The 23794-nt window shown below is 45.5% G+C and overlaps 1 protein-coding gene and 1 pseudogene across 1 annotated transcript in view; both read right to left on the bottom strand.

The window, feature by feature from the left end:
* Positions 1 to 11672: 11672 nt before the first annotated feature.
* LOC138816820 (large ribosomal subunit protein uL6 pseudogene) lies at positions 11673 to 12399 on the bottom strand (annotated as a pseudogene).
* The window catches only part of LOC138816817 (signal-regulatory protein beta-1-like), a 31352-nt gene continuing 19895 nt past the window's right edge, over positions 12338 to 23794 (bottom strand). The window contains exon 6 of the mRNA XM_070006916.1: positions 12338 to 12413. Coding sequence (XP_069863017.1) covers positions 12411 to 12413 — 3 coding nt within the window. The 3' untranslated portion in view covers positions 12338 to 12410. The remainder of the gene's footprint in view (positions 12414 to 23794) is intronic.

Raw genomic sequence — 23794 nt, 5'->3', positions numbered from 1 at the left:
TCTAGGCCACTGGATTCTATGTCCAGTAGATATTTTCTGTGGCAATGACCCAGTTACCAAGTAACTTTCCTATGCAAATAGTTTGGCCCAAACGAATGGTTATTTGAAGATAGGCCAGGTCGGCTTTATGGAGAAAGAAGGGGACAAAGGCAACAGCCTGTTGGGGAGCTGTGAGCAGGGCAGGGTCTCCTGGTCTTTGCTAAGACAGGTCTCCATCTTGCTGTCCTGAAAGAGGGAAAACAAAGTTCCCATGAGAAAAGCAAGATGAGCAAGGCTGTCTGTGGGGACCTGTTACCTGCTGACCTGTGTGTCCTATATGTGAACGTCCTTACCTCAATGAGACTTTATTTGGAGAGCGGGCCTTTAAGAGATCATTGAGGTTAAATTGTAGGGGAGGGCCATCTATCAGGACTGATGCTGTTAGAAGAAGATACATAGAAACACAGGGAGGAAAGACCATGTGTCAGAGACAGGGAGAAGATTCCAAGGGCAAGGCAAGAAGAGAAGCTGCCCCTGCCTACACATGGATCTGGGAGCTCTAGCCAAGGAGCTGTGAGGAAATCCATAACTATTCCTTTTCTCACCCAGCCCAAGGTGCGATGTTATAGCCAGGTCTGACAATTAAACAAATGCACCAAGAAGCAGAAAATGTGGGCTGTATTGAGGGGGAAGAGGCTGTGGAGGATTGTGAGACAGAAGGCCCTCACTGAAGAACAATGGTGACTGAGTATCTGGGATCCCAAAGCCTTGCCCACCTCAAAATGGTTCCACAAGAGTCTTCCTGTACTTAGAAGATGAGCAAAAATTCTGGCCTGGGAGCTAGACCCACTTACTGGCTGCCCCCAGCCTTGGGCAGGTTGCTTCATCAAGAGACGAAGAATGACAAGGATTTAAATAACAAATCTATTGAAAAGCAGGTTGTCAGCTGAAATATTATAGAGGTGTGATTATTATTGGAAGCACTCTCTGATTAGAAGTGTCTGGTCACCTGCTGTAGGTGAAGGCTCCACAGACAGTGCTCAGGTTTCTGGCTCTATAGGCACTTAGTGCTTTGTCCAGTCTTCTGAGGCTGTCCCTGGGTTTATCTGGAAGTCCAAGGGCAGAGCTGGATTAGGAGCTGGAAGAATGAATTCTACCCAAGGGCCATGCTCACCTGTGAGTCCCAATAGGAGGATCAGTAGTAGGCCAGGAGGAGCAGACTGGGGCCAGGAGTCAGGAATGAGCATCATGGAGACCTAAGCAGTCTGCTGTGTCCTGATGTCAGTGTTGGGGAGAATCCTGACTCTGCTGTGTGGAAAGACAAGAGATCCTGCCTCTCTCCATGAAAGAGGAAGTAGTTTGTCATAGTCTGTCTCGATATTGGGAAATAGAAATCCACCAACACAGGAAGCTATACAAGGAGGAGTCACCCAGGGTATAGTTCAGAATGTTAATTATATCCACCTCATGGAAAGAATGCTTCTTTTTCACTGGGGCTTGAGCTCTTGAGGTATTTGAGCTTTTGCTTAATGTCAGATATAGCTGGCTTGTGGTTTGTCCTGCACCTGCTTCACCAAGGTGCCTCAGCTGGAGGCAGGAGGCACATTCCCAAGCCCAGCTCAGTGTTGGAACAGCTCCCGACGTCACCCCATTGCGACCCCTGTGCTGAGATAACTGGTGCACATGTGGACCTTAGGGATCTGTGTCCCTGTATTCAAAAAAGGAAACATTTTCTGATTCATTCCAGGGGAGAAAGTGGCTTTAGATGGATGAGTAGCTGCTTGGTGGGGTGAGCTGGGGGTTATGAGTTAATATGAGATGCTAGGATTATGTATATTGTGGGCAAGTCCTGGGGCAAGCACATCAGCTTGGGAACTCTGTGTTCTCTTTTCTTTTTGTTTCAAGTAGAAGACTAGGATTCAAACTAGGTATCTCATGCATTCTTTCATTGGCTAGTTCTCAGCCAACTGAGCCACACCTCCAACCATAGACTGTGTTCTCTGTAGAAAGAACCAAGGCCTTTTCCTGCTCTGCCAGATAGAGCTGGGGGAGAAGGAAAGATGAGTGACAGGGATGAGGACCTCCAAGGAACGGGGCAAGTCACCCCTGACTTTATGTTGTCATCTGAAACCTGGGGATAAGGAGTTGTTTTCCCCTCCCCCCACAGTGTTTTAGCAGATATTAAAGGGAACATGTATGGAATATTCTTGAAAAAAAACAAATCAACCATGGATCATTATGATACTCTTGGAATCAGATGGAGAAAGGAAGGTAAAATAAAGCTTTTCAAGGAGCTACTATCTTAAAAACCTACCTTCTGAGATCAATTGCACCCTCTGGGATTCTCAGCACCCCTCTTCTTTATTGGTGTATGGAAGGGGCAGCTGCTTTACCTGAGGCCTTGGCTGCCTTCTGGTTTACACCTGGCTACATCATGTGACTTGCAGTTAAGAGATGGATGTCTGAGGCATGCATGTGTTTCTACACTCCCTGGTTTTCTGGTGTTCAGAGTTGAAGGAGGCAGATTGCTGGAAGAGGAGATGCAGCATCCATCTGTGTGGTGTGAACTGTATGGAACTCTCCAGGCCAGCCCTGCTTCTCCTGGAAACTTTCCCACATCCTGTCCCTGCCTGGCTCTGTTCACATGTCTGGGACATGTTCCCCCCTTAGGTACTTGTAGACTCCATGTTCAACATGAGTTAGACCTGGTGGGCTCCACAAGAGCCTGATTTACATGGAAAAAAGGAAACATCAACTCCAGCTGTCTTTGGTTTTCCATGTGGAGAAAGGGGGTGTGCAGCTCCAGGGCCTTCAACTGTTCTATTCCGCTGAAGCGAAGAAACCTCATGGGGGCCGGGTACCAGTGCCTCACAATGTAATCCTAGCTATTCAAGAAGCTGAGATCTGAGGACTACAGTTTAAATTCGGTCCAGGCAGGAAAGTCTGTGAGACTCTTCGTTTTAAAATTTTGTTAGTCATGGAGCTTGAACTCAGGGTCTGGGTGCTGTCCCAAAGCTCTTTTGCTCAAGGCTAATGTGCTACCATTTTGAGCCACAACTCCACTGTCAATTTTTCTGGTAGTTAATTGGAGATGAATCTCATGGACTTTCATGCCCAGGGTGGCATCGAACCATGATCCTCAGATCTCAGGCTTTAGGGTAGCTAGGAATACAGGCATGAGCAACCAGCACCAGAAGAGAGAAAAGGTTGCCTTTCCTCTGCCTTTTTGTTCTTTGGTTCTCAACCACCTGAAGGTTACCTATCCATACTAGGTGATGGGGATTTTTCTGATTCAGATCAATGATTCCAGTGCCCACTTTTGGAGAAGGAATAGATAGGCAGAATAAAAGTCCAGAATAGCAGAACCAAAGTCAGATGCAGGAGGCTCTTGCCTATAATCTTAACTACTCAAGAGCCTGGGATCTGAGAATCGTGGTTTAAAGGCAACTGGAACAGACAAATCTGAGACACTTTTATCAACCAGCAAACAGGCTAGATGTGGAGGTGTGGCTCAAATGGTTAAGCACCAGCCAAGTGAGGGCATAAGACTCTGAGTTCAAACTTCAATACTGGTAAAAAAAAAAAAAAAGACAACAAAACCAGAACTAACAGGCAAACTTCTTCCTTCCCTCAACCCTGAAATAGGTTCTATCTAATTATAAGAGAATTTCTAGAGTCTCTCATACTTAGCTGCTAACCCTTCAACATCCAAGGATTCTTAGCAATCAATTTCCCCACACAGGGCCTCTTTGGGACCAATGTCTCCTGATCTGGGTCCCAATAAGTTTCAGGGCCAGCAGTTAGAACAAGGGAGGAAAGGAAGGCAGAGGCTATACATGCCCTGCGAGATTGTGTAAAGATAACTCTCCTTTCTCCCTGTGATGTCTCTCTCCTATCCCATTGTTCTGAAGAGCTACTTTCTATGCAGAGATGCCAAGCCAATCTCTTACATCATCTTACACTACTTTCACGTGCTTCTGAACTCTCTAGAGGGTGAGGAATAATGGATTAATGGGCAAGAGCACCAGTTTGGGGACTAGACTCAAACTAGGTTAGAATCCTGTATCTAGGCCTGGCAATGGTGGCTCAATGCCTGTATTTCTAGCTACTCATGAGACTGAGATCTGAGAATCTTAGCTCAAGTCTGTGAGAGTCTTTTCTCCAGTTAAGCACTAGAAAGCTGGAAGTGAAGCTGTGGTTCAAATAGTTACAGTGCTAGATTTGAGTGAAAAAAGCTAAGGGACAGAGCCTAGGCTTTGAGTTCAAGCCCCAGTCAGTACTAGCACATGCAAAGAAGTAAAATCTTGAATCCAGTTGCTAGTATCTTATTAGTTTGGGTTAATGATGTGAACATACATTCTTCAGCCTTGTTGACAGCCATATTTGTTTACATCAGGTTTTCCAATCTGAATTTAGTATTTGCCTGTATACAGCATTGATCTCCCACCTCATTCCTTTTAAGGATGTGGTCTTGTCTTTGAACTGGGGTTGGTTAAACTCAGAAAAAAATTACTCACTTCTTTTGTTCATGATTATCCACTACCCAACCATATTAAATTTCCCTTTCAATTTCTCCACCACAGATCCAAAGACACCTTATCTTACATGAGCATTGCCCTACGTACACAATTATGTTTCCATGACAGACTGAGGGGGCGGTGATGGTCACCAGAAGTGATGGGTGGGACCCTTCTGATGTGTTCAGGCTGGGCCCATTTCTCACATCCTCAGGCGGTGTTCTGAGTCAGTCCTCAGAGCTGATTTCATAGCTTTAGTTCAGGAGCAGAAAAGCAGCCCAACTGCTGGGGGTGGTGGGTGGAGATAAGGAGAAACACAACTCTGGGGACTGGCAGTATCCTGGGAGAGGAGAAGTCTGGAGCAGAGTCCTGTCTGCTTTTTGCCCCAGGCTGGACATCTCCAAGTGTGAAGGTTGCATGGGAGAGTCCCATGTGGCAGGGTTGGAGGAAGAAGAGCACTGTGGAGGAGATGTCACATTGAATCCTCGCCTTGTTCATGAATTGTCTCCTGAGTGCTCTGATGTTTCTGATGCTGCTCACTCCTGGGCCCCTGTCCAGAGAGGACAGGAGCCCCTGGGACAGCACGGTTCCCTTCCCTCAGCTTCCTGCTTGCATGCCCACTCTTTGTCCATTGTGTTGGGTCAAATGGCTCTCTCTTGTCCATTTAGCCAGGGTAGGGCCAGTCCTTTTAATATTGCTCCAAGTTGCATTCTCTTTGACCCAGGGCGTCCTAGCATTGAAGGAATCTAGTGATGGCTTCCATGAAACCATGGAGTGCTTTGTCCCTCTTTCCACTCTTTGTTCCACCTCCTCCATGCAGCCCCTCAGACCCTGTGGACACCCTTTCCAAACCCTTGACCTCACCCCTCCTGCAGCACTCACACTCGCTCTGGGAACTGGGCACCTCTCACAGGGCTCCATGAGACTTCTGAGCTGGGGAGGGGCCTCTGTCCCCTCTAGACTCCAATGACTCTGACACTGTGTGACAGTGAACTGGTTGCCTGCTGACCCTTCCTTGGCCTGCCCTCCCTCCCTTTCGACTTAACATCTATTTCCTGTAGATGTAGATGCAGAAACTCCAACTGCCAGAGCACCTTGGTACCAAGGAACAGAAGTATGAGATGCCCAGCAAGATTAAAACACATAGTATCTGAAAAATCAAGACACAGGAAGAGCCATTAGAGAGCCCCCTGGAGTCCATTCCTCCCCAGGGCCAGCACTTGCCCCATCTGCAGTGACCTGGGCCTACCACACTCTGACAACTTTGAATCTGGGCTCTGTCCTGGCTACCCTGGTTCAAATTTGAGGAAGTAGGAAGAGGAAAGTCTAAATCAACACAGTCAATTTCCTACCTCAAGAAACTACAAAAAGAAGAGCAAAATCAACAGAAAGCAACAGAAGATGAAAATAATTTTTTAAGTCAATGAAAGTAGAGATCGGAGAAAAGTAAACTAAAACTTGAGATCTTGCCGGGCGCTGGTGGCTGACGCCTATAATCCTAGCTATTCAGGAGGCTGAGATCTGAGGGTCGTGGTTCAAAGCCAGCCCAGGCAGGAAAGTCCGTGAAACTCTTATCTCCAATAAACCACCAGAAAACAGGAAGTGGTGCTGTAGCTCAAGTGGTAGAGCACTTGGCTTGAGCTGAAGAGCTGAGGGACAGTGCCCAGGCCCAGAGTTCAATCCCCATGACCAACAACAACAACAAAAAATTGAGATCTTCTAGCAAGACTGATTCTGTCCAAGAGAAATAGGCACTTTTCTACCATCAGGATGGAATGAGGACACCCATGGCTGATGCTAGTGAAATCACAGGGCTCAGAGAGTGTGTAGTATGAAATTCTTAATGCAGAAAGTTCAGGAGAAGAGACAGACAAAAATTCATGAAACAGCACAACTCACCACAATTCCTCTAACATAAAAGTAATTAATAGGAATGGCTCTACTAATGGCCAAGAAATCCAACTTAAAAGGTGCTAGGGTTGATTTTGCTTTTGGTTTCAGAGTCACTTATCTGGGCTCTGTTGATTCTGGAGACCTGGCTAGAGAGAATATCCTCATTTTGGGGCCACATGACAGAAGCTACTCAGGAGTTTGTTAAGGAAGACAGGGGGTGTAGGGAGGAAGAAAGGGAGAGAGAAAGGGAGAGGAAAAGTGAAAGGAAGAGGGAGAAAGGAGAAGGAGGGGGAGAAAGATAAAGGAGCTAAGGACAAGATGGAGCCCCTGAATCTATTACCCAGTGACTTATTTCTTTTAGCTTGGTCCCATTTCCTAAAGTGTACAGAACCTTCTCAAATGGCCTGTAGCCAAGGATCACGCATTTGACATATAAGCGAGCACTCTGTGAACTAGACCCTTAAGGGAAGCTGAATTAGTCATTTTAATCCTGGAAAGATATTTTAGTGCCCAGATGTTTTCACAAGAAGCTGTGACCATGCATTTAAAGATGAATTCAACTGATTGTCAGTCGCTCACCTGTAATCCTAGCTACTCAGGAGGCTGAGAGCATGGTTTGAAGGCAGCCAAGGCAGGAAAAATTGTGATTTTCTTATGTCCAATTAACCACCAAAAGGCCAGAAGTGCAGGTGATGCTCATGAATTCAAGCCCCAGGATGCAGATACGTGCACACACACACACACACACACACACACACACACACACACAGATTAATTGAAACAAAAATTATTGGCACAAACATTAGAAAGAATATAAAATTAATTTTTGAAAAATAATACTCTATTTGTTTATTTATTTAGATTTATCTCCATACTGGGCTTAGACTCATTGTCTGGTCACTGTCCTTTAGCTCTTTTGCTCAAGGCTAGCACTCTACTAATTAAATCCCAGCTTCATTTCTAGGTTTTTTGCTGATTAATTGCAAACAAGTGTATCACAGACATTTCATCCCACAATCCTTATATTCAGCCTCCTGAGTATCAAGGATTACAACTGTGAACCATTAACACCTGGTACTCCCTTTTAGACGTGGAAGAATTATGTAAATTTTATTAACCATAATAGTGATTTTGCTTTTGTAGGACAATGTCTTTAATCACTTGACAACCCAGTTGTGGACTCTGTTTGCATTGGATTTCCAGCTACGAGCAAATTCTTAGTAGACATGCTTATGCATCTACTGTTCATCTCTTTAGCAATAAAATTGTCCAGGGCTTTTTTTTTTTCCTCTGTAGGGTTGAACTTAGTCCCTAGGCACTGTTCCTGAGCTCTTTTGCTCTAGGCTAGCACTCTACTACTTTGGACCACAGCTGCACTTCTGGTTTTTGAGTAGCTAATTGGAGATAAGAACCTCATGGGGACTTTCCTGCCTGGGATGGTTCCCAATCACAATTCTCAGATCTCAGCCTCCTGAGCATCTAGTATAACAGTCATGAGACATCAGCTCCCAGTTATCCTCAGCTTCTTAACTTTACTTTTCCCACAGTCCAACCACTGTCCCAGCATTGACCCAGATGATTAGTCCTGCAACACTGGGTATGCTGGGAGAACCCTGGACCCTTCTAAAAGAGGAAAATTGCTCCTATATTCCATTGACAGGGAAATAACACAGAGTGGTTCTAGGAAGGATTGTAGCCAGCCACTGGGGCAGTGAGCACTGGAGGGGAGCATTTCATTCACAGCACACAATGGCTTTACAGGCTGGTGATGGCCAGGTCCTCAAGAACCTCAGATGTCCCTTGATAGGCTTATGTAGCCCCTGTTCTAAGGGAAAAGGGTCATGAACAGCACCCCAGCTCTTTTCCAGTCCGTTGTCTGTGAAACTTCTAATTCACAAGGAGTTCAAAGGTGGTGGCAACTCAAAGAGAAACTTCTCTTTCCCTGTTGTGGATGTGTAGTGAGGGCCGGGTGGGTTAGGGTCCATTACCACCAAACAGGAGACACTGAGGCCCTATTGTATAACCACTTCTGGTCACAGTGAGGCCTGGTTCCTCTTTCAACCCCATGTTCCCAGGGGCTTTTTTTAGATTTAAATCAGCAGGTGCCAGTATCTGCTGGGTGAAGATCCAGCTGTGTGTGGACAAGTCTAACATGTAATGGACAGAGGTTAAAAAGGCCGGGCGCCGGTGGCTCACGCCTGTAATCCTAGCTACTCAGGAGGCTGAGATCTGAGGATAGCGGTTCAAAGCCAGCCCGGGCAGGAGAGACCGTGAGACTCCTATCTCCAATAAACCACCAGAAAACCGGAAGTGGCGCTGTAGCTCAAGTGGTAGAGCGCTCGCCTTGAGCTGAAGAGCTGAGGGACAGCGCCCAGGCCCAGAGTTCAAGCCCCAAGACCGACAAAAAAAAAAAAAAAAAAAAAAAAAGACTAAGGAGGAAGGAGAGGGCTATGAGGAAGGAGAAGAGAACAATTATGGAGAAGGCAGGAGGCTGGGTCCTAGGGCAGGACCATCCTTCTCTTTGTCTCTCCTTTAGTATCTGTTTAGGTTCAAGATCCGTGAAGCTGTGAACCACACTCCTACCAGCGCCTCTCCATGTGCAAACTGACATTAAAACTCTATTTTCCAGACTTCTAGATTCATCTATAACCAGCACTCTACACTACTTTGGATATTTGAACAGGTTAAATGGAAATAACATCTAGTGAGAGCTCACCGGGGGTGGGGTCCCTGCCCTGCTCCTTCTCCAGGGTGAGGTTGGCAGTGATGGCGGGCTGGCCCTCGTGCTCCACCTGGCAGGTGAGCACCACATTCTCCCTGTGTGCAGAGGGCTCACCAGCAGCCAGCTCGTCTGGTTGTAGGTCCTATTCTCATTCTCAGTGGACGCCCAGCCTGCTTCTGTCAGTGAAACTTTTCCACTCTCCTTCCAGGCCAGCTGCAGGCTTGAGGGGTAGAAGTCAGATGCCAGGCAGGTGACTTTCACCTGGTTCCCTGTCATTGTGGGCTTCTGGCTGACCTCAAAGGTGGGCAGCACTGAACCAGCACAACCACAGACTCTGACCTTGTGGATCAGAGACCCCAGAGGAAGGTCTGGCGTGCTGAGCCCCAACATCAGGGCATGGGTATCAACTGGGACAATACTGGACATGCAGTATTTGCTCCAACACTGAAGGTATGCACGTGGCCATAATCACTAAGCATAGCACCAGCATAGTAGGCCCTCAAGTACTCGGCTGTGGCATGAAAAGAGACCTTGGTCACCAAGGAGAAGTGCTCTCTGGAGACAGCAGGCCTCATCTGACTTGTGATAGGAAAATCACTCACACTGTCTGATCTTTCTTCTTTGGAACCAAGGGGCTTGGCCTTGGCCCAGGATGACTAAGGGACAGAGGTCCCCACTGACCAGCTGTGGAGCCTTGCAACAGGTCCTGTGCAGACCCGAGCTTCCCTGGCCCATGGAGGCGGGACCAGAGGATGAAATGGAGCATCTAGTCCCACCTGTGCTTCTAGACTGGTCTTCGTAGAACTGAGGGTGTTATTCTGGTTATATTGTCACACTCTAGGGGACAAAGGAAGCCACACTATACTCACCACTCACAAACAGCTCCGTGCCTGGTCCAGACTTAAATTCCTAGTACTCCTCAGTGGCCGGCTTCTCAAACTTCGCGCAGTAGTAGGTGCCCAAGTTTTCTGGGGTGACGTTACTGATGTGGATGGAAAAGTCCATGTTGTCCCTCTGTGTGACATCTGAAACTGGTGTGATGTGTGGGTTGTGGGGTTCTTTGAAATGGATGATCAACTCCTGGCTTCGTCCTTTCCCCCTGAACCACTGGATGGGCCCCACAGGGAGCAGGGAGGTCAAAGTGCAGCGCAGCATGGCCGTCTCTCTAGGGGCAACAGACACCACCCTGTCTGGCTGGATAACCTGCAGCTCATCTGTGGCCACTCCTGGAGGAAACACAGTAGTCATTCATCCTGATGGGACCCTGTGAGGTTCCTTCAAGTTTAACCAACCCTGACTTTGATTGACCCCAGTGTATGACATGAACTCAGCACACTGCCTGTGTGGTCAGGGTGAACCCTCACACAGGCTTGTAGTACAAAGGAGAAACTGAGGCACTGAGAGGAAAATACACATAGGCGAGCTCAGGTCTGAGTCCCTGAGTCCTCAGTAATACTCATGGTTTCTGTCCACATGGTGCGTTGTACTTCCTGTCCATGATAGTAGGTGGGTCCTGTGACTCCTGGGGGCCATGAAGAAATGAGCATGGGTGACAGCACAGAGAATGGATCTGAGAGCAGGAGACTTGGGGTCAACTTCTCTCCTCCCCAGAGCACCACAGGTGGCAGCATGGCTTTTCCCATCAGTCTGGAGTGACAGTGATGCTCAGAACTCCCAGTACAATGTCATGCCAAATGTGATCAAACACAATCCCACAGACCCAAGATGTAGAATAAACTCCATGTAGTTCAACTCAGTAATCTGGGAAAAGTAAATGTCTACAAGCAAGAGGATGAATGAAACTTTACTCTGTACTAAATGCAGCAATTAGCTCAAAATGAATCCAAGGCCTCTAAGATAAAAAAAGCTCCTAAGTCTGAGACAAGAAAATATAAGTAAACGCTTCATGACATCAGATTCAGCAATTGTGTCTTAAACATAACAACAAAGCCATGAACATTAATAGAATAAATTCATATGTTTAGCTTACCACTAGAAGAGAGAACTAAAAAGGAGAAAATATTTGCAAAATATCTATGTTAACAGTAACTGTAATCAAGAATACATAAAGAAGTCATACAGCCAGGTGCTGGTGTCTCATGCCTATAATCAATCCTAGCTACTCAGGAGGCTGAGATCTGAGGATCTCCGTTCAAAGCCAGCCTGGGTAGGAAAGTCCATGAGACCCTTCTCTCCAATTAACCATCAGAAAATTGGAAGTCGTGCTGTGGCTCAAGTAGTAGAGCTGAAGAGCACAGGGACAGTCCCCATCCCCAGAGTTCAAGCCCCACAATCCAGAAAAAAAAAAGAAGTCGTACAACTTAATGACAAAATAACCCACAATTCATTTTTTCTTTGGTGGATTGTGGGGTTTGATCTCAGGGCCTAGGCACTGTCCCTGAACCTCTTTGTGCCCAAGACTAGTGCCCTACCACTTGAGACACAGTAGCACTTTCTGTTTTGGAGATAAGTGTCTCATGGAGACTTTTCTGCACACGCTGGTTTTGCACCATGATCCTTAGATCTCAGCTTCTTTAGTAGCCAGGACTTGAGGTGTGAGAAACCAGCACCTAGCTTCACAATTCACTTTTTTTTCCCCAATAGAATTCTTTTATTGATTGCATCATAGAAGTATCAGAAACTGGTCAGGATCCAGGATAGTCTCCAAAGATGCGTTAACTTAGATCTTATTCATCAGCCTGTTGAACTGTTCCTTTTTCAGAAACATAGATACCATCCAAAAATTTTCTGATATCCTTGTTTTTAACTGTTGTTGCCTGCTGAATAAAAGCAGCTGGATTTGAGACAAGTTCAATATCATTTCCTTCAAGGATTAATTCATCTTTCTAGGCTTGAGAGACTGAACAAGCAACACCTGTCCTCATCCTAACTCTTCGGATGTATTTCTCACCCAAGAAGTTTTGAATTTCAACTAGAGACCCATTCTCCTGAATAACAATGTTGATGGGGAAGTGAGCATACACAGACCTCATCTTGTAACGAAAGCGCAGAGTAACACCCTTGATCATGTTTTGTACATGACTACAGATAGTGCACATGGTAGCCAGTTCCTTTCTGTTTCCCCACCATTTGTCAACTCGGAGCCTCTTCTTTTTCTTTCCAAGGAGGCTGAGTTCTACGTTGATGTGGTTGAAATCCCTCCGCAGGGTTCCGCGGGGACCTTTCACAATCACCATGTGTCCCTTCAGAGTGATGTAGATGTTTTCTGGAATGTCTACAGTCTGATTACTGAGAATGGTCCTCATTCTCGCAGAAGATGGGGCAAAAAGAGCCATGATTCACTTTTAAAAGAACAAAGAAACAAGGATATATAGGTTGACCCATTGTAACAATGAGACAAACAAGACAGTATGTTGAAAAAGAACTGTATAACTTGCAGGGGGGGGGCAGGGAGGAGTTGGGGATGTGGGAAGGGAAGGGATAGTAGGGGAAAAACAAAGGAGGGAGTAACAATGCTCAATAGGAAATGTACTCATTACCTTACTCCTGTAACTGTAACCCTTCTGTACAGTATCTTTACCATTAAAAAATTAAAAAAAGAACAAAGCACAGGAGCACATATTTTTCTATAGAACAATCAATAAACACAGGGAAAGATGCCAGACAAATCTACTCACTGGTATAAGGCATAACAAGACCACAAGAAGATGCCTTTCCCATCTCTAAGCATGGTTATTACCAAAACAAAAGCAAAAATGAAACATATAAACAACAACAAAGAGATAATAATAAGCACTGGCAAGGCTGTAGAGCAACTGGAATCTTTAGGCCTTCCTGGTGGGAAAGTAAAGAAAGCAGTGTGGCTGCAGTGGGAAACAGTGGCAGTGCTGAGAAACTCTAAACATAGAATTACCCAGTGATGCAATAATTCTACTCTTAGGCAGATACTCCACAAGTTCAAAGCAGGGATGCAAAATGATCTTCATAGATGCGTTGTATTCAGAATTGCCAAAAGGTAGAAGCAGCTCAAAGGTTCCTATACAGGTGAATGGGTGGTATTTATAGTGGAATATTACTCAGGACTAACAAGCAAAATACTTGTAATACATCCTTCACAGATGAACCTTCAAAGTATCATGGTAAGTAAATAAACCAGATACAGAAGGACAATATAGGTCTGGTTATCTGAAGCATCTCCCACAGACAAATTCACAGAGACAGAATGCGCAGAAGCTAGCAGGCCTGAGGGGAAGTTGGAACATACATGTACAGAGCTCAGATAATTTTTCAGAAATGGAGAATGGTGGTGGTTAAGCAAAATAGTGAATGTAGTCAGAGCTGTTGATCAGAAAGAAAGCCTAAAATGGCATGGTTTGTGTGCTGTGCAGTTTTAGAAGATTTTATATCAGCACACACATACAAAAGGGGCTTTATTATGACATGTCCCTACATGCATACAACACACCCAACCAAACCCTAGAGTCCCTTCTACCCTACAAGTGTTCCTCTTCAACATGTACCCAGATGACCTGAGCTTTATTTCCTTTCTCTACTTTCTGTTGTCCTTTGCAAAACCACCCTTTGTGTGTAGACACATGCCATGGCCGCCTCCTCCTCCTTCTGCATGCTCTGGTAGCTTCTGTCTGTCCTGTGATGGTCTGTGTTCAACCAAGTGCTAGAATAATCCTTTAAAAACTCATCTCAAGCTGGGCACCAGTGGTTCATGCCTGTATTCCTAGCTATTCAGGACACAGAGATCTGAAGATCACAGTACTAGCCAGCCCACACAGGAAAGTCCTTGAGGCTCTTCCCAGCAATAACTACCAAAACCCCCAGAATTGGAGCTGTTACTCAGTTGGTAAAGCCTTGAGCACAAAAGTTCAGGGACAATGCCCAGGCTTTGAGTTCAAGACTAGAACCAGCACACAAAAAAATAAACCAAGGGGCTGGGAAGGTGGTTCAGTGGTAGAGTGCTTGCCTTGCATCCATGAGGCCCTGGGTTCGATTCCTCAGCACCACATAAGCAAAAAGAAAAAAGCCAGAAGTGGCACTGTGGCTCAAGTGGTAGAGCGCTAACCCTGAGCTGAAGAGCTGAGGGACAGTGCTCAGGCCCAGAGTTCAGGCCCCATGACCCGACCCCCCCCCCAAAATAATTAAACCAAAACCAGCACCTCATCTCAGTTTATGCCTCTTGGGGTTCCAGGCCATGAGAAGGCTCCAATCTCATGCAGTGTGAAAGCCAAACACTTCAGCATAGCTGAATAATGATCTACTCTCTGGGCATTGCATGGCTGTCTCCTTGACAGGAAGCCCCTCCCCCAGCCAGTCACACCCTTCACCTAGCACCTGCTCTAAACTTCTCTCAGATTTCCCCCTCAGTGGTGACCATCCATACACTTCTGGTTTTGTGCATTTCTCCCATAGATTCTCTGAGCCCTTTACCCAGATGTGAATTTCTTCCTTAGTACTCTTCTCTTTTCAAGACAAATCATCACTTACCCTTAGTTTGTTGTTGTGATGATGGTGGGTACTGATTCCTGTCATTTTCCCTAGTAGAGTCTAGGACAATGACTCTGGCTCTTTTACTCACCAATGCATCCAAGTTCCCATAAGAGTTTCCAGCATGTAGTAGGTATCTAATAATCATGTGTGTGGCACATAAATTGCTCACTGTGATGCTTCTCTTGGCCACTGGATTCCATGTCTAGTAGATATTTTCTGTGGAGATGATCCACAGACCTTCCTATGTAAATAGTTTGGCCTAAATCAGTGGTTATTTGCAAATAGGCTGGAAGCAGAAGGGCCCTGCTAAGAACACCATAAACTCACTTCTCCTTCTATATCATTGACAGAGGCAGTTGAAAGATCATGTGTCATATCTGGGCACATTATCTAAGAAAAATAATGCTTTCTCCCAACAACAAATCCTCAAAGAAACAACTGTTTGATAAATAGGTGAGCTTAAGACTTAAAAGAGAAACTTCTCTGGAGAGGAAATAAGAATGGCTAATACACACATGAAGAAATGCTCAACTTCTATAGCCATAAAAGAAATGTAAATCAAAACAACATTGAGATTCCACATCACTCCAGTTAGAATGTCTATAATCAAGAAATCTAATAACAAGAGATGCTGGAGGGGATGTGGCCAAAAGAGAATCCTACTGCATTGTTGGTGGGAGTATAAACTTGTTCAACCACTTTGGAAAACAGTATGGAGTTTCCGCAAAAGACTCCACATAGAGCTCCCCTATGACCCAGTAATCCCACTTTTGGGCATTTATCCAAACGATCACAAACAAGGCCATACCAAAGCTACCAGCACAACCATGTTTATTGCAGCATTATTTTCCATAGCTAAGATATGAAACCAACCCAGATGCCACTCAGTAGATGAATAGATCAAGAAAATGTGGCATACACAGACACACAGACACAAACAGACACAGACACACATACACATAGACACATACACACTGGAATTCTATGCCTCCAGCAGAAAGAATGACATCACCCCATTTGTTAGGAAATGGAAAGATTTGGAAAAAATTACATGAAGTGAAGTAAGCCAGGCCCAAAGAAACATAGGTCCCATGGTTTCCTTTATTTGCAATAACTAGTATATGTCTAGGACAAGCAGAAAAGGTCAAAAGCTATGTACATATGACTAGATAAGATGATGCTGAGTGAAATGAACCACAAGATAGGGACACAAGTGGTTTTATCTTTCTTGCTATTGCTTTTAATGCATTTATAATGTACTATGTGATTTTTTTGTTTCTTTTGTATGCTCTTCCCCCTTGGTAAACCCATTGTTTTCACTGTATTTAACTCCAGTGCCCTGCATCTTGTATATATATTTTTATAATTTGGGGAGGGGAATGGAAATAACAAAATGCTGAAACAAAGATACAGGTTGACCCATTGTAACAATGAGATGTACAAGACACTATGTTGAAAACAAACTTTACAACTTCGGGGAGTGGGGAGGGAGGAGTTGGGGAGGGAAGGGATGGTAGGGGAAAAACAAAGGAGGAGGTAACAATGCTTGATAGGAAATGGACTCATTACTTTATTCATATATCTGTAACCCCTATGTACAATATTTTTACAATAAAAATATATAAAAGGAAAAATACTTAAACCATTCCCACTGGGTGTGGTTGTACAGACCTGTAATCCCAGCTACTGGCTAGCCAGGGAGAAAGCATAGGTTACCACTGGAAAAACAAATTTGGAACAAAGTCTGGGAGATATGGCTCAAATGATAGAGCACTTGCCTCGAATGTATGAGGCCATAACTACAGTTTCAAAAGGAAGAAAAATGAGCAATAAACACACTCATGATGACCTCTGATTCGAATAGTTCACTGAGTGGTCTTGGAGCTCTTTGGGTTCTTGTTTCCTTTTTAGTGAGGTGCAGTGACAGGGACATAATAACCACATGAGATGCAGAGTTATACACCACTTCTGACAGTGTATGACATGTGCAGTTATCACTCAGGAGATGCCCATGACAAGTTTTCAGTGACCTTAGATGATACAGATAGGTATTGGTAAATACATACAGAAAACAAACGTGGATGTATTATAGATTGTGTTAGCCAACTTCCCATTACTGTAACAAGTGCCTGAGACAAATCAACCTAAACAGTAAAAGGGCTGTCATGGCTTACAGCTTCAGAGGATTCAGTGCAGGATAAGTTGGCCCTGTTGCTCTGGGGTCTGTGGGGAGTCAGCATCTCACGGTGAGGGGGATGAGGGGATCCAAAGCCTGTTCACTTCAAGGCTGGAGCTTGAGACAGAAAGGGAAGAGGCCAGGGTCCCTCCTTCTCTTTCAAGGATGTGTCCCCACCATGATCTGAGGACTCCCACTGGCTTTAACTCTTAAAGACCCACAACCTTCCAGTGAGGCCACTATGGAGACCAAGCTTTTAACACATGGGAGATAAGAAGAGATTTCAGATCCAAAGTACAGCACAGAGGTAAGTACTGCAGACAGATACCTCTGTGTCTTTCATCTCCTCTTTCCTATTCACCTCTACCTTGGTAGAAGATGAATAGTAGTATACACACACACACACACACACACACACACACACACACACACACACAAACACACAGTGTCACAAATATCTGTAGCTGGGTGATTTTCTATGCTGGTGTTTAAGGTTTTTAGAAGTTAAATGAAACTACATGTTGAAAGTTGAATGCAGTATTTGTCAGGAAGAGAAAACATCACACACATCACTGTGGCACATGAGACTAACACTGGGTTTTAACTTTGTTCCTTTCTTAGTTGTGCAACAAGCAGTGATCACAGTTCACATTGCTTCCTTGCCTTTCCCTGTTTCAAGTAGTCATCACTGAAAGGTTTAGGGTAGAGAAACAAATCTAGAATTCTAGGGGTTGTGGATGGTGTGGTAGGGTATGGCTTAATATGAGTGAGGCCCTTTGTTCAATGTCCAGCTGGGGGGAGAAAGAGAGAGAGAAAGAGAGAGAGAGAGAGACAGACAGAGAGAGAGAGAGAGAGAGAGAGAGAGAGAGAGAGAGAGAGAGAGAGAGAGGGACAGACAGAGAGAGACAGAGAGAGACAGAGAGAGACAGAGAGAGAGACAGAGAGAGACAGAGAGAGAGAGAAAGAGAGAGAGAAAGAGATAGACACAGAGAGATAGAGAGACAGAAAGAATGGGGATAAAGGAGAAAAATAGGGATGAAGGAAAGAAAGAAGAAAGGACAAAAAGAAGGAAGGAAAGGAGTAAGGAAGGGCCAAAAGAAATAAACCTATAATTACAGGCCTGGGTTTCAGTCTCAGCATCTCCACTGACCACGAGAGGTGACAACGGACAAGTTCCACTCTCTGCTCAGTTTTCCCATCTGCAATTGGGATAATAGGAGGAGTCCTCTCAGATGGGCTCAACCAGTCGCCTCTCACTGCTCATTTGGGTGCAGTGTATATGTAGTAGAAATACTTGTAAAAGTTGGGCCCCAGCCCTTTAGGAATGTGGGGTTACATTACACAGTCCCAACCTGTGGAGCCAGAGAGCCTGCTATGCTCAGGAGTTGGTCTCTGGGATCAGCATTATGGACAAAGAAGGGGACAAAGGCAAAACAGCCTGTTGGGGAGCTGTGAGCAGGGCAGGGTGTCCTGGCCTGTGCTAAGATAGGCCTCCTTCTTGCTGTCCTGAAAGAGGGAAAACAAAGTTCCCATGAGAAAAGCGAGATGAGCAGGGCTGTCTGTGGGGACGTGTTATATGCTGACCTGTGTGTCCTATATGTGGAAGTTGTGAACCCCCTTACCCCAATGGGACTGTATTTAGAGACAAAATCTTTAAGAGATCATTGAGGTTAAATTTGGACATTGGGAAGTGCCATCCAACAGGACTGGTGCTGTTAGAAGAAGACACACAGAAACACACAGAGGACAGACCGTGTGCAGAGACAGGGAGAAGATGCCAAGGGCAAGGCAAGAAGAGAAGCTAACCCTGCCTACACATTGATCTTAGACTTGCAGCCAAAGACCTGTGAGGAAATACATATCTATTTCTCTTCTCACCCAGCTTTATGTGCATTGTTATAGCCAGGCCTGACAAATGTACACATGTACCATGAAGCAGAAAGCATGGGATGTATTAAAGAGGAAGAGGTTGTGGAGGAAAGTGAGGCAGAAGGCCCTCACCGAAGAACAATCATAATTGATCATCCAGAATCCCCAAAGCCTTGCTCACCTCAAGATGGTTCCATGAGAGTCTTCCTGTCCAAAGAGGATGAGCAAAAATTCTGGCCTTGGAGCTAGAGCCACTCACTGGCTGCCCCCAAGCTTGTTCCAAGCCTTGGGCAGGTTGCTTCATCAAGAGAAGAAGAATGACAAGGAATTAAATAATAATCCTTTCGGAAAAGTAGGTTATCAGCTGAAATGGTGTGACTATTGTTGGAAGCACTCTGTGATTGCATGCCTATGGTCAGTGCTGTAGGTGAAGGCTCCACAGACAATGCTCAGGTATCTGGTTCTACAGGCACTTAGTGCTTTGTCCAGTCTTCTGAGGCTGTCCCTGGGTTTATCTGGAAGTTCAGGGGCAGGGCTGGATTAGGAACTGGAAGAATGAATTCTACCCAAGGGCCATGCTCACCTGTGAGTCCCAGTAGGAGGATCAGTAGTAGGCCAGGAGGAGGAGACTGGGGCCAGGAGTCAGGAATGAGCATCTGCTGTGTCCTGATGTCAGTGTTGGGGAGAATCCTGACTCTGCTGTGAGGAAAGATGAGGGACCCTGCCTCTCTCCATGAAAGAGGAAGTAGTTTTTCATAGAGCCTGTCTCTGAACTGGGAAATAGAAATCTGACAACACAGGAAGCTACACAAGGAGAAGTTACCCAGGGTACAGTTGAGGTTCTTAATAATATTCATCTCATGGAAAGAATGCTTCTTCTTCACTGGGACTTGAGCTTCATCTACTAAGACCTGCACACCATCTTGAGGTCTTTGAGCTCTTGCTTGGCCAAGAAGGAATTTGCCCTTAAATCTTATGACTGAGTCTCAGATATGGATGGCTTGTGGTTTTGTCCTGCACCTGCTTCACCAAGAGCCCCTGAGGTAGAAGCAGGAGGAACATTCCCAAGACTTTCTCAGTGTTGGAGCAGATGTGACATGCTCCTGAAATGTCACCCACTGCAACCCCTCTGCTGAGATAACTGGTGCACCTAACCCAAAGTTGGTGTGCTGTGCACCTTAGGGATCTGCATCCCTGTATGCTGTTTAGTTCCAGAGGAGAAAGTGGGTTTAGATGGATGAGTAGCTGCTTGGTGGAGCAAGCTGGGGGTTATGGGTTAATATGAGGACTAGGATTATGTATACTGTGGGAAAGTCCTGGGGCAGGCACATCAGCTTGGGGACTCTGTGTTCTCTTTTCCTTTTATTTCTTTTAAGTCTAAGACTGGGATTCAAAGTAGGTATCAGATGCATTCGTCCTTTGGCTAACCCTCTGTCAACTGAGCCATAGCTCCAGCCACATAGACTCTGTGTTCTCTGTATAGAAAGAACCAAGGCCATTTCAGTGTGCCAGATGGAACTGGGGAGGAAGGAAGGGTGAATGACTGGGATGAGGACCTGCCAGGGAGCTGGGCAGGTCACCCCTGACTTCATCTTGTCGTCTCCAACTTGGGATAGGTCGTTTCCCCCTCCTCCCACAGTGTTTTAGCAGATATTAAAGGGAACTTGTCTGGAATAATCTTGAAAAAACAAACAAATCAACCATGGGTCATTATGATACTCTGGGTATGAGATGGAGACAGGAAGACAAAATACAGCTTTTCAAGGAGCTCCATCTGAGATCAATTGCACCCTCTGGGATTCTCAGTACCTGCTTTCTTTTATTGGTGTATGGAAGGGGCAGCTGCTTCACCTGAGGCCTTGGCTGCCTCCTGGTTTACACCTGGTCACATCACGTGACTTGCATATGTGAAGGTTGATAGATTCCTGAGGCGTGCCCTTGTTTCTACACTCCCTGCTTTGCTGGTATTCAGGGTTTGGGGAGGCAGATTTCTGGAGGGGGAGATGTATCATCCCTCTGTGTGGTGTGAGCTGCATGGAACTCTCCGGGCCAGCCCTGCTCCTCCTGGTAACTTTCCCACATCCTGCCCCTGCCTGGCTGTATTCATCAGCTCTGTCTGGGACTTATTTTCCCCTTAAGGACTTGTAGATTCCTACATTTTCAATATAAGAGACTATTTTACCTGAGTGTACCCTGGTGGGCTCCAACAGAGCCTGATTTTCCTGGAGGAAAGGAAACACCAATGCCAGCTGTCTTTGGTCTTTCATGTGGAAGATGTGTGCTTCAACTGTTCCGTTTTACTGAAGGGAAGAAACCTCATGTGGGCTGGGTGCCAGTGGATCTCACTGTAATCTTAGCTACTCAAGAGATCTTAGGATCACAGCCTAAAGTCAGACCAGGCAAGAAAGTCCATGAGACTTTCCTCCTCTTGCTCCTCCTCCTCTTGCTCCTCCTCCTCCTCCTCCTCCTCCTCCTCTTGCTCCTCCTCCTCCTCCTCCTCCTCCTTCTCCTCCTCCTCCTCTTGCTTCTCCTCCTCCTCCTCCTCCTCCTCCTCCTCCTCCTCCTCCTCTTTTCCTCCTCCTCCTCCTCTCTCTCTCCCTTCCTCCCTCTTTCTTTCTCTTTCTTTCTTTCTTTCTTTCTTTCTTTCTTTCTTTCTTTCTTTCTTTCTTTCTTTCTTTCTTTCTTTCTTTCTTTCTTTCTTTTCTTTCTTTCTCTCTCTCTTTCTTTCTCCCTCTCTCTTTCTTTCTTTAAATTTTGTCGGTCCATGGGCTAGGAAGGTGGCTCAGTGGTAGAGTGCTTGCCTTGCATGCCTGAGGCCCTGGGTTCGATTCCTCAGCACCACATAAGCAAAAAGAAAAAAGCCGGAAGTGGCGCTGTGGCTCAAGTGGTAGAGCACTAGCCTTGAGCTGAAGAGCTGAGGGACAGCGCCCAGGCCCATAGTTCAGGCCCCACGACCGGACCCCCCCCCCCCAAAAAAAAATTGTCGGTCCAAAGGCTTGAACTAGATGCATGGGCATTGTCCCTAAGCTCTTTTGCTCAAGGCTAGTGCACTGCTATTTTGAGCCATAACTCCACTTCCAATTTTCTCACAGTTAACTGGAGATAAGGGTCTCACGGACTTCTTATTTAGGGTGGCATCAAACCATGATCCTCAGATCTCAAGCTCTAGAGTAGCAAGGATGAGCCATAAGTGCCTGGCTCAGTCGCTATTTTAACTCCAGAGAAAGTCATCCTTGCCTACCCCATTTTGTTGAACTCGTTCACATGATCTGCCTTGATCAAAGTGGCTTGTGCAACAGCTAGCCTGTGTTTCAAAGAAAATTAGTTGTCACACAAACTAAGACAGAACCCAGTCTAGAGCCAAGCTCAATTAATCAATCTTGACCTAGATCAGCCTCGATCGTCTGAGCTACAGCTACTTGGCTGAGTAACAGATGCCTATTGTTGTATGCCACTGAACTTTATGGCCATTGGTTATAAAGCAGTAACTGGCTAGCACACAAAACTTTAGTGTTGAGGAGCCTAGATTCAGATTTTTACCTTCTAGCATTATGTCTTCATTTGCTTATTAGTAATCATTCTATGCCAGTGCCTCCCAAATTTACACTTCAAACCCAAGACATTTTCCCAAAGTCCAGATGAATAGACGACAGATGACAGACAGACAGACAGACAGACAGACAGACCGACAGACAGACAGACAGACAGACAGACGGACGGACAGACAGACAGACAGACAGATAGATAGATAGATGACAGAATGACAGGTAGGACAGGATTCATGGGACTTGCTCAAGCAATTACAGAGAATGAGGAATACCATCATGTGCCATAAACAAGCTAGACAATGGGGAAACTGAGGTCAAAGGTCTGAGAACCTGGTGGGGGGAGGATGAGGTGCTGGTGCAAGCCTCAAAGCCCAAGGATTCTAATGTGCAAAGGCAGGAGAGCATGGCATCCCAGCCCCAAAAGAGAGAGCAAGGTTGCCTTCCTCTGCCTTTTTGTTCTTTGGTTCTCAGCCACTTGAATGATGCCTCTCTACACTAGGTGATGGGAATTGTCCTGATTCACTTCACTGATTCCAGTGCCAACTTTTGGAGAAGGAATAGAGAGGCTGATTGAAAGCCCAGAAATCGCAGAACCAAAGCTAGGTGCAGGAAGCTGCTACCTGCAATCTTAGCTATTTTGGAGTCTGAGGTTTGAGAATAATGGTTTAGAACCAACTGGAGTAGACAAATCTGAGACACTGTTATCAACCAGTAAACAAGCTAGACTTGGAGGTGTGGCTCAAATGCTTAAGCACCCATCCTTGATCAAAAGAAGCCAAGTGAGAGCATGAGGCTCTGAGTTCAAGCCCCATTATGGCACAGTAGCAAAGACATCAACAATACCAACAAAATCAGAACCAGCATAAACCTTTTTCCTTCCTTCAACACTGTAATGGGCTCTACCCAATCACCAAGCTTATTTCTAGAGGCTTTCATACTTAACTGCTAACCCTTCAACAACCAAGCATTCCTATTATCACTTTCCCTATCCATGGTGTCTTTGGGACTAATATCTCATGGTCTGGGTCCCACTAGGTTTCAGGACCAGCAATTAGACCAAGGGAAGAAAGGAAGGCAGGGGCTACACACCTTCTGTGAAATTATGTGCAGAGTTAAGTCTCCTTTATCCCTGTGATGTCATAATCCTGTCCCAGAGCTACAGTCTATGCAGAGTTGCCCAACCAATCTCCTACATCATCCCACACATCTTTCATGTGCCTCTGAGCTCGCTAGAGGATGAGGAATAATGGATTAATGGGCAGGAGCACCAGTTTGGGGACCAAATACAAACTAGGTTAAAATCCTATATCCAGGCCTGGCATGGGTAGCTCAACACCTGTAATCCTAGCTACTCAGGAGGCTGAGATCTGAGACTCTTGGCTGGAAAATCTGTGAGAGTCTTATCTCCAGTTAACCTCTCAGAAAACTGGAGGAGGAGCTGTGGCTCAAGTAGTTAGAGTGCTAGACTTCAGTGAAAAAAAGTTAAGGGACAGTGCCCAGGCTTTTAGTTCAAGCCCCAGTACTAGCCATATGAAAAAAGTAAAATCTTGAATCCCCTACTAGTATCTGATTAATTTGGGTTAATGATGTGGACATATACTCTTCAGCCTTCTTCACATCTTTATTT

The sequence above is a fragment of the Dipodomys merriami genome, unplaced genomic scaffold, assembly GCF_024711535.1.
Source record: "Dipodomys merriami isolate MVZ:Mamm:240054 unplaced genomic scaffold, mDipMer1.0.p SCAF_7, whole genome shotgun sequence".
NCBI classification, from domain to species: Eukaryota; Metazoa; Chordata; class Mammalia; order Rodentia; family Heteromyidae; genus Dipodomys; species Dipodomys merriami.
The sequence above is the reverse complement of the archived record's forward strand: the minus strand, read 5'-3'. Positions and strand labels throughout refer to the sequence as shown.